At 57.8% G+C, this 14,722-nt stretch overlaps 2 protein-coding genes across 4 annotated transcripts; one reads left to right on the top strand and one right to left on the bottom strand.

Annotated features, from left to right (window-relative positions):
• Positions 1 to 98: 98 nt before the first annotated feature.
• Positions 99 to 3,032, top strand: NPFF (neuropeptide FF-amide peptide precursor). Its single transcript, XM_008704664.2, has 3 exons — positions 99 to 2,154; positions 2,598 to 2,719; positions 2,824 to 3,032. The coding sequence occupies exons 1-3, from the start codon at positions 2,050 to 2,052 to the stop codon at positions 2,939 to 2,941; spliced, it is 345 nt and encodes a 114-aa protein (XP_008702886.2). The 5' UTR covers positions 99 to 2,049; the 3' UTR covers positions 2,942 to 3,032.
• A 276-nt stretch (positions 3,033 to 3,308) lies between these two features.
• On the bottom strand, positions 3,309 to 8,441 carry TARBP2 (TARBP2 subunit of RISC loading complex). 3 transcript variants are annotated; one of them, XM_040642555.1, is made up of 9 exons: positions 8,251 to 8,437; positions 7,518 to 7,687; positions 6,603 to 6,705; positions 5,927 to 6,022; positions 5,285 to 5,357; positions 4,949 to 5,066; positions 4,512 to 4,639; positions 3,894 to 4,095; positions 3,309 to 3,733 (listed from the first exon to the last, which is right to left on the bottom strand). In XM_040642555.1, the coding sequence occupies exons 1-9, from the start codon at positions 8,301 to 8,303 to the stop codon at positions 3,576 to 3,578; spliced, it is 1,101 nt and encodes a 366-aa protein (XP_040498489.1). In that variant the 5' UTR covers positions 8,304 to 8,437; the 3' UTR covers positions 3,309 to 3,575. The 3 variants fall into 3 exon arrangements, with proteins under 3 accessions (XP_040498489.1, XP_040498490.1, XP_040498491.1); XM_040642556.1 differs by lacking the exon at positions 8,251 to 8,437 and adding an exon at positions 8,002 to 8,128; XM_040642557.1 differs by lacking the exon at positions 6,603 to 6,705 and having other exon boundaries at positions 5,927 to 6,005; positions 8,251 to 8,441.
• Between the last annotated feature and the right edge of the window lie 6,281 nt (positions 8,442 to 14,722).

Raw genomic sequence — 14,722 nt, 5'->3', positions numbered from 1 at the left:
TGAGCCTCAGCTCAAGTCCCCTTGTAACTGATGATCAGAGATACTAGGAGAGTCGGGCGGCAACCATTTAGGAGCTGCTCTGTGCTAGACGGAGCACCAGATGCTCTGTGTTCACTAAGTCACTTACCGTTCGCAACGCCCTCTCCGTAACAGGAGTAGCGGCCTCACTGAAGATGAACTGAGGTTTAGGTGAAGACATTGGCCCGAGGCACCCGGTGAAGTGCCGGAGCTGGGACGAGAACAGCTCTGTCGGAGCCACTGTGCAGTGCAGAGGCCCACGCACTCTCACAGCGCTGCTCCTCTGCACCTCCGCCGGGTACGAACAGCGGGGGCCCCTGATGTGGTACGGGACCCATTTCCCACAGAAAAACCCTCTGCCCGTGGCTGGGTCGTCCCTTCTAAGCAGCAGTGAAATTCCAAGACGGAGGGATGAGGAGCGTGAGGTTCCGTGCTTGGGACCTGCTGGGGGACAAAGCGTGCGGAAGGGTTCACAACGTAGCTTAGCCTGAACCAGTATCTAAAACACAGGAGGAAAACCTGCTCTCATCCGCCTCTCCGAAGTGACACGTCGGTTTCTAGATGCCTTGCTTTAAAGGGAGCAGGGATCCCCTTAACGAGAAAAGACTAGCGTGGAAGAGGGGCATCTGTCTTCAGATACGCGGAAGGCTTGCACACGTGCAAGATGTGCAGCGCTCCGTGACGTAACGGGCAACCCCGTGGCGGAGGCCGCCGGAGATGGAGCCGCCGGGTGCGCGGGTAAACCCAGCGGGGCTCGCGGATGCACGCGTCGGCACCGCTAACGCTTCGGGGGCGCTAGCTCTGTGCCAGATCCCGTGTGAGCGGGTTGCCAGAAGTACCTCAAGAATGCCCGCCCTGGAACGTGGTTCCTTTTAACGTTGCCATGTTTTAGGTGAAGAAACCGCAGTTCCGAGAGCTGGCGTGCCCGAGACCGATCCGCAGGCCCCGCACCGCGGCCCCTCGCCAGCGCACGCTAGAGCGCACACGGGGCGGCGGGCGGGGGCGGCTGACAAGGGATTCTAGGGTCAGAAGGAAAACCACCGGACGACTTGACGGGGCCTCGCCCTGAAGGAGAGTGAATTTTCCTAAAAAGCAGGGTTCTTGTCGCCTGCGCTAACAGGTCAGAGCCAGGCAGAGGCTGGGGTGACTAGGAGGAGGTGGACAAAACCAGACACCAACCCCAGTATCCTGCGCCTGCCTTTCGGGGACCCCTTAGAGGCTGAGGAACCTCCGTCTACCCTCACCCTTCCGAGAGCGGAGCGAGGAAATGGCCGGAGCCGACAGTGCGGAGCTGTGGCCACAGGGTGGCAGCCGTGCTTCAGCCGCGGACGACGGCTCCTGAGCCGGGCTCCCCAGCGAACACGGGGCGTGTCTGCAAGATTGGAGGCCCTCCCCACTTTCTGTGGGCTCTGAAACCTTTGCGTCTCCTTCTATATCCCACTTTTCTATCCACAGGCAAATCTCAGAGGAGCGATTCCATTTTTCATTCCCCAGGAGGCACATAGGCAGGGGTGTGAATGGTCTGGATGACCCCGACTGCAGCCGCTGACACGAGAGGGACCAGGCTGGCTCATCCCAGCTAACTCTAACCCTGGCTCTTCCCTCCTTCCCTCTGTTCCAAGACATAGTGCCTAGACCTTGACAAGACTTTGTCTATGCTTTTATTCTCCAAGTTAGGAAAGAGGAGGTGATCAATTGGAGCTTTCCAACCTGTTGAGGAATTGGGGGTTCTTGAAGGCCCCCCAGGGCCTGGCTCTGACAAAGCGTCTGCAATTAATGATGCTTCTTGAGCTCTAGAGACAGGATTTATGCATCTAATAAAGTCTATAACTCCAGGCTTAGGGGCTGGGGGCCGGAGGCTGGGAGCGGGAGGTCCCGGGGGTGCCATGGGAGGGGGCCCCAGGCGGCTCCTAATGGAGTGGTGCATTTCCATCGCCTGCTCTCGATGCCCCTCAGGCTGCTGCAGGGTGGGGGCAACAGGGCACGGCAGGTATAAGAGGCGGGAATGGCTGCAGGAAGGCAGATGGCAGCATGGATTCCAGGCGGGCCGCAGAGCTGCTGCTGCTGCTGCTGCTGCTAGCGGATCTGGGCTGTGCTGGAGGACCAGGGCCTGGAGACGGAGACCAGATCTTCATGGTAAGTTACTACCCCAGCCCCATGTCACCATTTTTCTTTGTTTCTATTTTTTAAAAGATCTTATTTATTTAGAGAGAAAGAGAGTGGGAGGAGGGGCAGAGGGCAGGGAGAATCTCCAGCAGGCTCCATGCTGGGTACAGAGCCCAACCTGGGGCTCAATCCCACCACTCTAGGATCATGACCTGAACTGAAATCAAGAGTCGACCACTTAACCGACTGCGCCATCCAGGCCCCCCCCCCCATGTCACCTTTTTTCTATCCCAGCTTGAGACTTGTGCTCTCAGTTCAAATACTCTGGCTGCCAAGGTCTCCAGTGGGTCCTCACATGTGAGGAAGTGGCCTCTGCCTCCTACAACTTGCCTCAGAAAGTCACTCCTTCCCCTTGTGACCTAAACGTCCAAGGCCTTTGCCCATCTTCCCTCCCCGATGCCCCTGTACCACAGGAGGAAGACAGCGGACGCCACCCACTGCAGGAGACCCAGACCCCTGGGTCACTCTTGCGCTCCCTGCTTCGGGCCATGCAGAGACCCAGCCGGACCCCAGCCTTTCTGTTTCAGCCCCAGAGGTGAGTCTAAGAGGGACAGGGGCAAAGCAGGAACCAAAGGGAGGGTGGGGGCTCAAGAAGGGAGGGGCTGAAAGGACCCACAGTTAAGATGGATCTCTCCCAAGGTTTGGCAGAACCGCCCGGGGCTCCTGGAACAGCGAACGGCTGAGTCCCCGAGTTGGGGAGGGGCTCAGCTCCCCCTTCTGGAGCCTGGCTGCCCCTCAACGCTTTGGGAAGAAGTGACATGTCATCCCTTGATATGTTTGCATGCGAGGCTCACAATGAAAAGTGCCATGCCGCCCCCCCCCCCCAATAAAGCTGTCTGGCTTCTGAATCCACATGTCTGTCTGTCTGAGACTTGAAGGGGAGAGAGCCCACGGGCAAGAACCACAGCCCCTCCATCTCCGCCAAGCCGAGCTCTACAGGAACACAGGTGATGGGAGGTTCCTAGAGGTCACTGCACCCAGCCTCCTGCCACCAGAAAGGCAAACGTGGGGACATGTGGGGAACAAGGTGGGGAGGCACTACAGGGGAGGTGATCTGGTGCTAACTAGCTCAGGGGAATTAGCTCAGCACTAGTCAGGGGAATAGAAAGAGCAGGGTTTAAGAATCCAAGAGGCAACACGTTTATTCTGGGCTCTAAGGGAGAGCCCCTGATTTCATTCCACTCATCACCAGTGACATGAGGACAGATCTTGGGCCAGCCAAGGCCCCGTGGTCCCTGGCTCCTGGCCCGGTGTCCTTCTCAGCCTGCAGGCAGGCAGTCTGTGTCAGAGGTAGAGACGGCACCGCCAGGGGTACCAGAGCTGGACAGACGCACGGGCTGGGGAAGACGAGCAGGGGCCAAGTATGCGTGTCCGTGAGTCCAGCTGGGGCTTCACTTGCTGCCCGCCATGATCTTGAGGTACTGCAGGGCGCGGCGAGCAGCCTCCCCACGGGCCGCCTCTCGGGTCGCTGCAGAGCCATGACACACGGTAGCTGGCTGTGTGGACAGCTCCACCAGGCACTGGCAGAGCCCACTCAGGCTCAGTTCCTCTGGAGACCAAAAGAGAGGACAGAGCCAGGGTTGGGCGGGAAGGCAGCCCCAGGAGGGGTGCAGCCACAGCAGGGTGGTGCCCTCCCCAACCCCCCGCAGGCCATCTGTACTTGCTCTGGCTCCGTCCCCACCATCCCCCGGCCTCCCAACTAGCCATACCAATATCCAGGTAGCTGACATGGAAGGCCTGTTCCTCCGAGAGCTCACTCAGGACGCTGCAGCAGGCAGGGCCCAGAGCACCCAAGGTGCCCGAAGAGCAGCTGCGGAGAGACAGGATCTTCTCTCCCGCTGAGTTTCGCAGAGAATCCCAGGTGCAGCCCGGGCCCCGGTTCCGAAGTCCGTCCAGGCGGGAGCCCACCCCCTGACAGGACAGGGACAGTGACAAAGATGCAGCCACGAGCCGAGACCCCAGCATTTAACAGGCCCTCGATGCCAAGGAGAGGAAAGCCCACAGAATGAATGCTTCGTCCGGCTGGCCTTCCCCTAGTTGGCCCCCTCTAACTACCAGAGTCCGGACCAGGTATCCAGGCGGCCTTCCTCACTCCAGGAACGGCAGGCTCCATGCTCCTGCCCCGGGCCAGCTCCCCACAGCACTCACCGGCGGGCCTACGGCTGTGGCTGAGAGGGGACCCGAGGACCTCTGGGTCTGGTAGGAAAACGGGCAGGAGCCGGCCTGGGATCTGGAGAGGCTCACTCCCGAGTGACAGGCCCAAGTACCCAGTGCCCTGCCTGGCATGGAGGGTGGCCCACAGGGCTTGGCCCACACAAGCCACTCACAATGGAGAAGTGGTCGTCATCGGGCTCTGCCTCGTTCCCATCCCGGGCATCCAGAGGCACCGTGTGCACTCGAAGCAGCATTTTGGCCGCCGCATTACGCTTTGCCAGCTTTTTGGACGTGCCACTGCCTGCGTGTGGGGAGAGGGTTGTTGGGTTATGATTCCCAACTGGCCCAGTGCTTTCCACCCAGCTCACACTTGGATTGAGGGTCTCCCATGGGATGTCCACTGGAAAGAGGAACTCAGGACCTGCCATGCACCTAAGAATCTGGTCAGCCGGGGGAGGGCGGGGGGGGGGGGGCAGTGCAAAGAAGAAGCTAGGAGGACGGAGCCAACCGGGGCTCTCAGCCAGGAGAGCGGGGCTGTAGCAGAGAGAGGCTAGGAGCTGCCTGTGGCCAGGGCTGGAGTAGCTGAAAGAACTCCCCTCTGCCCAGTTACCAATCTCAACGAAACGCTCCACTCGGCAGGTCATGGTAAACTCTTTGCGGTGGGCTGGCCCAGACTCTTGGGTCACCGTGTACTCAGGTAACCGCCAGCCTTTCTGCACCACCAGCTCCTTGGGAGGGAGAAACAAGGGTGCACAAGGCAGAGTGAGAAAAGACTCCTCACATCCTCTCCCTCCTGCCCTGGGAGCCTCAGATTCCAGGTTAGAGGAGGAATGAAGAGGGGTGGGAAAAGCCCTCAGAACAGGGTAAGAGCCCCACATAACCGTCCCTCACAGCCCCAGGTTCAAGGGAAAGCAGGCATGCACAGGAAATGAGGACGGGGGCACACCTGCAGAGCGCCAACAGGATTGCACTCAGACTGCTGAGGGGAGACAGGGGGCTGCGCCTCCATGGGGGGGCTCCTGAAGGAACAAGGGTCCAGGGCCAAAGCTGATGGGGCTGTCCCTCTTGTGGCTGCCCATGAGTCCTAAGCCCTGCTCTGGTGTCCCCACTACCAGCTCCCTAGTCCCCGCCAGGCAGTGAGCTGTCTGTCCGAACATCCAGCCTGCTTCCTCCCTTTCCCACCCAAGTGACGTCTCTTCCAGGGCCCAGGCCCATTTAGATTTTCTGGAACACCGGATCATCACCTTGCCAGGACAGTGGGAGAGGGGCTGTATATCCAGTCCCTGGAAGCACCTGATGGGAGGCACACACAGGACCATCATGTGACCAACTCAGAAGAAAACGGGGCCTGTAAGACCCTCAAACATGGTCGACCAACATCCCTGCGGCTACTTAAAAATCACAAATTACTTCCTGTCCCAAGAGCTTACCAACTGGTGCAAATCCTTCACATCCTGGTCCCCAACTATTCCATCCTCTGTTTACTCTCAGACTTCCTCCTGCCTGACCAGCCTGGGTCCAAGGGCTGGGGGGCCAGGAGCCAGGACCCCTTCCTCCCCCCTTCAGGCAGGCAGGAAATACAAGATACCTGGTTGGAAGAGCAGATGGAACAGGAGTAGCGGCCGCTGCAGCAGTAAAAACTGGAATGTCCTCAGGCAGTGACGAGTCTAGGGGAGAAAAAGAACTTCCCGAGGGGAAGGGGGCCTTTGATTCACACCCACGTTGGCAGCTGGGGGAGTAGAGGGTGGGGACCCAGGTCCTCCTAACCTGTCCGTTCCCTAAGAAAACTCCTTCCCACTGGAGTCAAAGACTCAGGGAAGCTTAACCACCAGCTTTTCCTCTTCGGAGCCTTTGCTGCCAAGCACCGGATCAAGGAGACTGAGAAAAGGGGACGGAGGGTCTCTTCCTACCCAAGAAACATGGAGGCAACAAACTCCAAAGTAAGTGTGGAAGAGGGAAGGACAACCTGCTAGAGAGAGGAGGCATGTTGGGGTACAACCCCTCTAGCCTCAGCCTCCACCCCTTTCCCTCCCTACCCTGGGCCCAAACCACAGCCGCAGCCCCTTGACATTCCCCCCAAAGGATCCTTCACAGCACCAGGAGCCCCGGCAGCACCCTGCTCTGTCCAGAGGAAACTCTCTCAGGAAGGGGCCAGGTCAAGGTGGCTAAATGTCACCAGGCCAGGCCTACTGGGCAGATGGGGTGGTGCAGGGGCCTGGGTTCCTGGCAGGGCCTCTAGGAAGCCTCGGCTGTTCCTCCCTCACCTGCTGTCCTCCAAGGCCGGCTCCAGCATGCTCCCCCCTTTGAGGTGTTTGAGGGCCACCTCAGCTGCCTTGTGCTTGGCTGCCTTCTTGCTGGGGCCCTGACCTGAGAGAGGGGCGTGGGCAATACTGGAGGTCACTGGGAGGACAAAAGAAAAACCAGCATCCCACAGCTTCTCTCCTCATAGCTGGAGGGAGTCAACCAAGCCCATCTCACCGACTGCCCCTGCCCAAGACTGGAAGTGTTAACACTAATTACTGGAACGGAGGGCTTTTATCTTCCCCAAAGCTCCCCAAATCAAGCCATGCCAGGCAGAACTGCCTCTGCACTCAGACATCTTGGGTGGAGATACTTTCTCTGCCTTAACTTTCCTTTGGGAAGCACTTTCTTTTCTCTCACTAAATAGAGATGGCTGGAAAGGTAGAAAGAGGGTAGGCTCTAGATTCGAGGCCTGGCTCTGCCTCTCACCGGGCCCGTGACCTTACATCACCTACTGAATCTGTCTGGGTCTCAGTTCCCTCATATTCAACATGAGGATACTACCATCTACATCACTGGATTAGACTGTGGTTTCAGATTAACTAGGAATTTGGTCAAGCACCTGGAACAGAGCCCAGTGCAGCGGGCACTGACTCCCCCAAATACTTCATTGAAAATTCGGTTTATCTCCTCTCTCTCCTCTAGGATGACGACAATCTGCCAGCTCACTGTGGCATTCCTGCTTGCTCCTCTAACTCTCCAAGTCCTACCCACCTCCTCAAAGACCCATTTTCCCAAACCAGCCAGTGGCTTTTCCCCTGAAATCTCTCCTTCCCTCACAGGCCTTGGACAAAAGGACTGGGAAGAGACTCCAAGAAACAAAGCCAACAGGGCCCTGTGAATGCACACCCCAGCCAGGCTGCCCAAGCCTTCCTCACCAGTGCAGCTGGTGTCGCCAACGGTGACCCGGAAGGTGAAATTAGGCTGGTGGGCTTGGCCCTCGGCTTTGAGAAGGTCGTACACGGGCGTCTTCCCTATTCTGGTCCCATACTCCTGCAGAAGGCTGATCGGGGTCTTGCCCGGGTTGGCTGCCAGCATTTGCTCTATACTGGGGGAGGCGGGGGGGGGGGCACAGACCCTTATCACACCTCCAACTCTGCACCCACCTGGCCGAGCACTGTCATATCAGACCCAGGCACACCATGGGGGCATAGGGTCCAGGGGACCTCGGACAGTACAGCAGACATTGGCTGGATTCAATGTGGAGTAGAGATGCAGGCTGGGAAAGCAGGGTCCACTGACCCCAGAGCAAGCGGGGAACGCACTGTTCCTGTCTCAGTTAAGGAGGAGGGTCCTGTACCCCAGTGCAGTTAGGAAGTGCATGTCCCCTGACACAGTGCAGGCCAGGGACCCGGTACCCACCAAATGCACTGAATGTCGAGAGCATAAAGCCCAGTGCCCCAAGTGCAGTCTGGGAACCGGGCCAAACCCAAACTATTTAGAGCAGGAGGCAGTGGCCACTGCCGGGATGCATGCCGGGAACCACGGCCCACTACCCCAGTGCTTGCCGGGAACAACCCTCAGGCCAGGTGCATGCTGGGGCCGCGCCGCTACCTCCTCCGCACCGCGCCACGCTTTTCGCCCGGCAGGGATCGGTACGAAGCGGCTCACCTGGGCAGCCCGCAGCCCGTGGTAGTGCCGGAGCCCTGCTCCTCTTCACTCATTCCCACCTCCGTCCCCGCGGGCGCCACCGTGACTGCAGCCTCTACGCGCCCCAATACACCGCCGACGAGCTAGGGCCGGGGCCAAGCCCCGAGTCGCGGCCGGTCGGGCCCGCCGCGGGGCATGCTGGGACATGGAGTCCCCCGCCCACCCGACTCCATGAGTCTCCTTCGGGAGGGGAGCTATCCGCCCCACAACCCTCCGCGTGGTTTGCCTTGGCATGCAGCACCGCCTTCTGGGAGGAGCGGAGCCCTCCACCGTCGCCTGCCGAACTGAGGGCGGTTTTGTGTGTGTGTGGAGGGGGGTTTGTTTGTGTGTTTTTTTTTTAATAGAGTCCCGCCTCCTTTTTTTCGCGTCTCCGCTCCCCGGAGCGGGCATGCGTAGTAGCGGAGTGGAAGCGGCTGGGGCGGGGCGGTAAGGGCTAACTCGAGCACCAGGTCCTTTGACTCCGAGGAAACTACAGAACCCAGGAGCTCGCGCGCCATCTTTGTCGCAGCTGGAGGGGCAGGGTCAGGCATGCGCGAAAAGTTTCGCGGTATAATTGGTTACTTCCGATTACGCTTGCTTGCTCTAGGCAGATAGCGATTGGTTACTTTGCCTAGAAGGGCAGGGACAAGGAAAGAGTCAGCCCCCCTTTGGCTCCACCTCTTGATTGAGGAAAGGTTGTGATTGGTCCAGGGCCGAGGCGGCGGTCGGATCCTGGCTCTTTGCAGGATGGGAGGGTGGGTCTTACCTGGACGCGGGAGGAGACTGTTCTTTGCCCCTCAAGCGCTGGGGCAAGCCAATTCTGTCTCAGGCAGTTCCCGGTTAGCCCTCGGCCGAAAGTCCTTGCCCTTGGGCCTTCGTCTCACAGCACCTGCTTCCTTTTCCTAGGTTGCCCTTCACCTCCCTTCCCCTTAATTCTGGCCCGCAGCCTGTCTGGTTTCAGTTGTTTTCTAAAGCCTTTTTAGAATATCCCTAGTGAACCCTTCCGTAGCTGGCCAGGAGGCCCCCCCTCTGGAGCCTGAGAATCAGGCTATAGTGGGACGACAGGATTAGAAGGACTAACGCAAGTCCTGGTCTCATTCCCCCTGCTGTGGGTCTTGGGTCTCTCAGCTGAAGAGACAGCAAGAGAGGATTCTGGCCTCTTAAAACTAATCCACTAATCTGGGTGCGGAGCGGAACACGTTATGTTTGGGTCCCAGAGCTCCAGTCCCTCCTCCCCAAAGTCCCACGACCACTGGGTTAAAAGATGTAGGAAAAACCTGTGACCTTGGAGAGAGATCACGAAAATGTCTGGTTCTAATGAATGTCCTGAGAATGGGTCAGGTAGTGGAGGTCCAGGGGAATCTTGGAATGTTAAGGAGGAACACGAGAGGGACGGGGCATTGAGCCGAGTGGACTCCAATGGGTAGACCTGGAGTGGTGACAATTAGGGGAAGGAAAGCTGGCAAGATCGGCACGACAGGGGAGCAATGCTCGAGCGTGCCAGTGGGGGGGTCCCATGTTGAGGGGCTTCTGTCTCAGGGTATAGGAGGGAGTTTATAAGACTGGTCAGAGGGAGCCCCTGTGTATCAGCGTAAGGCCTGAGGTGCGACTGCCACAGGACACCGCCTGCAGGGAGGTGAGGGGCCCAGAAGGGCCAGGGACGAGCCTGGAGCGCGCCGGATGGCAGCAGCAGGCTCCTTTAAGAGGCCGGCGGCTCCAGCGCAGCATCCCCCGCTCAGGGCGTGTCCGTCCCGGGGGGCCAGGGGCGGGGGCCTTGGAAGGAGCGGGAGTTCAAGCCGAGTGGGGACGGGGCTAGGGGTCGGGGGGTGGGGGGAGAAAGCTGGGGCTGACAGCCGTGCACCCGGACACCGCACGAGCCTCGCCTGTGACAGCGCCCCGGGTCCGGTCGAGGGCAGCGGGGGGAGGAGAGAAGGAGGAGGAGAAGGAGGAGGAGGCGGGAGCAGCATCCGGAGCCGAGCTGCAGCAGCGCCGCCTTTTGTGCTGCGGCCGCGGAGCCCCTGAGGTGAGAGCCTGGCCGAGTTGGGGGGGGTGGGGGGCAGGGATGGGTCCGGGTCCAGGGATCCGGGTGCGGAGGGAGGGTCGGGATGCAGATGTGGCGGGGTGGGGTAGGGTGGCGCGGGGATGCTGAAGCTGTGGGGCGGAGGAAACTGGGGACCTGGACCCGACGCCTGTGGGTATGGGAAGGAGGGGAACGAACGGAGCGGAGGGACGCCGCGGCCCAGCTTGGAGACGAAGGGCCTCCAGAGCTGGAAAGGACCGTATGGGGTGGGGGTGGGGGGATGATTGGGGGACAGACTTAAAGGACAGCGGGCAAGAGAACATCCTCCTCTCCTCCCACTCATCCTCCAGATGGGGGAGAGGGAAGGAGGAGGAAGAGTTTGGGCCTCTTCAGGGAAGGGAAGGGAAGGAAGGATGGGGCCTGATGTGCCCACTGTCCTCCTCACCACCACCCCCACTCCCACACTCAGCCCGCTGCACCTGAGGATTATAGGGTGAGAGCACCTGTTCCTGGATGCCCAGGTGATGGCCCTCCTCTCCTTCCTCTGATGCCCCTAATCCCCTCCAGCTGTGGTATTCACCTTCTCCATCCAGCTGTTGCTTCCTCCCCTCCCCCATTCATTTGTGGTGTTCTCCCTCTTTCTTTCCATCTCCTCTGGCTCCCCTAACCCAATTCCCCAGCCCAGGCCTTTCAGGAACCTCCTCCCTTTCCCCCACACATTTCTCAAACTCCTTGGCTGAAAAATAAGCAAGAATCTCTTCCACACAGTTGTGACTCCCAATAACTGTGGCCTTGGCTGAGAGGAGGGAAGAGAAGGGGTCAGAGGCTCTATAGACAGTGGAAGGAATCGGTGGGGTGTTTCTTAGCATAGAAAGAGGAGTCCCACCTTTGGGGATTTTTAACTCCACAGCTGCTCCCTCTTGGGAGAAGAGCGGGTGGGTGGCACTCAACCAAGGAGGAGTGTGCCTGAGGTCTCTCCCCCACGCAGAGTCCTCTCAGCCACAGCCAGTGCCTCCCTCCAAATGACAGTTCCCTTCCAACTCACAGGATGGACTCTGTGGCTGTGGGAGCTCTGATTGTCAGCCAGAGGGTAATACCAAGGGAAGGCAAGCACAAGGGGTTCTGGAAGGAAAGGGCTCAAGTGCTCCCTGGCCTTCCTGTCCAGACAGCAAAGTTTCCCAGAGCTTCATTCAGGGCCTGCTCTCTCTCATCTCACACTTCAGGGTGGCCAAAAGTGCTTGCCCTCTCTTTAGCCTGCCACTCATCCATTCTCCCAGTGGGGACTGCGGTGATGCTGCAGAGACGAAAGGTGTGCTACCCAACTCTAGCACCCATGAAAACACAACTAAATCCCCATCCCCGAATTAAACCCAGTTATGGGCAGAGGAGGCAAGAAGTTTAAGGACTGGCTTTGGATGTCCTGTGTGTCCTTACAGCTAAGAAAGGCAGGACCCGTCTCAAAACCAACTGCTGTTTCCCAGTCCTTCCCCTGGAGGTGATAATGTGGTCATCTGGCTTTGCCAAGAAGAGGACCCTGAATCCTAGTACCCACCATCCCAGACTTGCCCAGTGGCATCCCACATGCAGGCCTCCCTCTGCCCTGCCTGGCCTGTGGTTGGAGGAAGGGACTAGGAGTCCCTCCTAGGGCAGAAGGAGGATACTGTGGAGACAGGCCAGCAGGTGACATGTGGGCTTCATGAGGGGTTAGCCACAGAGACTGGTCTGTCTGTCTCATTTGCTTCCAGAAGGACCAGGGTCATCTTTGTGTTGGGGGAAGGTGATGAGGCAGGGACACTATGGCAGAGGCACCTAAGGGTCATCCAGAATAAAGAGTTCTTGGCCTTGGGTTCCTTCTTTCTTTGCTCTCCCTTTCCCCCTTGTGTTTGCCCACCTCCCTTTCCACCTGTGCCCTCTCTACTGCAGAAAATGAGGAATATGAAGGGAATCATATTTATAGAAGAAACCCCGTTCCTGCTTGTTAGGCACTTTTGGCATGGCTCGTGTTTCTAGGGAGCCTCCTGTGTGCCCTGGGCCAGGAACTTTACTGGGATTATCTCACTAGTGTGACAACAAGACTAAGAGTTGAGGAGTGTTCTCATCATCTCTATCTTAGGGATGAGGAAACCGAAACTTAAAGAAATAATTTGTTCAAAGTCAGAAAAGCAGTTTGGGGGAAGAGCTTAGGTCTTGAACCCAGGCCTGTCTGACCTAGAACCACCATGTTCTAGACTGTACAACGACCGTGAGACAGGGGTACCTCGGTTCCTGCTCAAAGAGAAGAAGCAGATTTGTTCAGAAGTCTCTTACTCCAGGTTGCCTGCCTGGTCAGGAGCAGAGACAGAACCTCAACCAAGCCTCTCTGATTCCCAGGCCACCCACTCACCCACTGTCCCAAGCTAGGTGACAGGAACGGATGGCCACTCTGGTTTTTATTTCCTCATTTTCAATTCAAAATCGATTTTTTATTATTTTAAAAGCAATTCAACGTTATTACTGAAATATTCGAAAATATAGATAAGCCACAAGAAGAAAGTAAGAACACCCACAATTCCACCTACCTAGAAACTGCTACACTTTGGTATCTGTCCGTCCAGATCCTTTTACATTTTTATTTCTTTATTATTTTTTGTCTTCCAGACCTTTTTAAATGCACACCCACCTCAGGACCTGTTTGCTTACATGTGCTGAGCTCCTTCCAGGTCCAGCTGAGGCCTGAGTAGGAGGATCCTGTGGCCCTTCATACCTTGCTCCTACCCCTCCTTTCTCTTCCCTTGCATTCTGACCTTAAAGGGTAGGGGGGGGGGTGACCCTGGGCCATGTTGGCCAGGGGGTGAGTATGTGGTGCAGGCCTTCTCCCTTAGTGCAGAGGAGGTGGGATGGTAGGATTTGCAGAGGAAGGACCGAGGGTCTGGTAGCAAAGAGAGCAATGACTGGGGACTCTAGCACCCCACTGCCACTGTGACCTGGTTTCCCTGGAACCTGAAATTGAGAAATGTCCTGCAGAAGTAGAAGGTCAGAGACTAAGTCTCCCTTTTTCTGGTCAGACAGAAGAGATGGCCTCTCCAGAGCCCACAGAGACAGACCTGGTGTCCAGCCAACCAGGGGGACATAACCAGGAGCCAGGCACTGTGCTCACGACATTTCCCACATCATCTTAACCGTCCCCACCCCAGAAGGTAGGGTTGGGAGCCTTCGAGGGGTAACATTCTTTAACTCGTGGCAAAACTGAGGTTCTGGCTCTGATCTCTCCAAATCCAAAGTTGGCTCTTTTTTCCTAAATAGCACTGCCCCCTCCCCCTGCCCAGTCACTGCCCAGCTGACTGGAAGATGAGGTGGTGGCAGCTGGGGGTGGGGGGGTGTCTCAGGGCTTGACCTGTAGGAGGTGGGGGGGCCTGGATTTAGGGGTGATCTCCACTTTACCCCAAGTTCTCAGGGGAAGACATTTCCCCCCAATGAAGGCACTGCGAAAGCTGTGAAGAACCCTGTGTTCAAAAAGAGAAACAGCTGCAGCCAGTGGCCAGGAGGCAAGGTCAGGAGGGTTCACGGTCCTTTATCCTGTCAGGTCTCAAAGCCTGTAGAGGTGGAACCAGCATCCTCCCAGAATCTTGGGTTTCCGTTCCCTATGAACACCTTCCTTCCCACCCTCAAGAGAGAAGGGGCATCTTCCTCTTTTTGCTGAGTGCAAACTGAAGTCTAGGACAGTGGTGAGTGCTCAGTGTGAGAGCCTGCAATCTAGACAGATGGCTCGGCCTCTCAACTGAGCCCCCAAGACTGCCAGGCATGCAACTTGGCCTTGAGATTCTGCTGTTAGAGCAGGACAGTGGGAGAAAGGATTTGAAGGGTTCCTTTGCCACAAGCTTCCAGCACCTCAGGCAGGAGAACCCAGGAGGAGGAACAAACAGGGGGACCTCCTTGCCCCCATTCCACCACAGGCTCCTGAGGGGGCACTCTGGTAATCACCAGCAGGGAATTAGGTAACTGAAACCGAATTAGGACCTCCTGGGATGTCCAGAGAGCCTCTTCCCTGGGCAGATGTATAGTTTAGGGACCACTCTGTCCCCTCACCCAATCTGGAATTCTGCACAGTAAGCACTTGGTAAATATGGCTGACAGAATGAGGGAGATATCCACCCCCTCCTGTCACATCTCTGCCCTTCCTCCACGCTCTGCATAATTGATGGCCAGGGAGACAGTTCCCCTCCCCCAGGGTGACTGAATGTCTAGGCCAGGGGCTCCTAGCATGATACGCCCCCAAAGCCCCCAAGTCCCAGCTGGGGGGCAGTGGGACACAGCTGGCAGGTCAGAGATAAAGGAAACTGAGAGGAGCTGTGTGTTGCGAGAGGAATCTCCAGTTGACTGTAGCTCCCTGGGGCCTGGCTTCCTTCTTCCCCCCACCCCCCCACTCCCTCAGGTCAATCTGGAGGAGCTGTATTA

This window comes from Ursus maritimus, unplaced genomic scaffold (assembly GCF_017311325.1).
Source record: "Ursus maritimus isolate PB19 unplaced genomic scaffold, ASM1731132v1 scaffold_26, whole genome shotgun sequence".
Lineage (NCBI taxonomy): Eukaryota > Metazoa > Chordata > Mammalia > Carnivora > Ursidae > Ursus > Ursus maritimus.
Note: the sequence above shows the minus strand (reverse complement) of the source record. Positions and strands in the feature narration are given on the sequence as shown.

Coding starts and splice junctions, on each gene's coding strand:
- NPFF (XM_008704664.2), top strand. CDS start 2,050: ATGGATTCCAGGCGGGCCGCAGAGCTGCTGCTGCTGCTGCTGCTGCTA. Junction 2,155..2,597: donor ACGGAGACCAGATCTTCATG/GTAAGTTACTAC, acceptor CCTGTACCACAG/GAGGAAGACAGCGGACGCCA. Junction 2,720..2,823: donor TTTCTGTTTCAGCCCCAGAG/GTGAGTCTAAGA, acceptor ATCTCTCCCAAG/GTTTGGCAGAACCGCCCGGG.
- TARBP2 (XM_040642555.1), bottom strand. CDS start 8,303: ATGAGTGAAGAGGAGCAGGGCTCCGGCACTACCACGGGCTGCGGGCTG. Junction 7,688..8,250: donor ACGGGCTGCGGGCTGCCCAG/GTGAGCCGCTTC, acceptor CGCCTCCCCCAG/TATAGAGCAAATGCTGGCAG. Junction 5,067..5,284: donor ATCCTGTTGGCGCTCTGCAG/GTGTGCCCCCGT, acceptor CTCCCTCCCAAG/GAGCTGGTGGTGCAGAAAGG.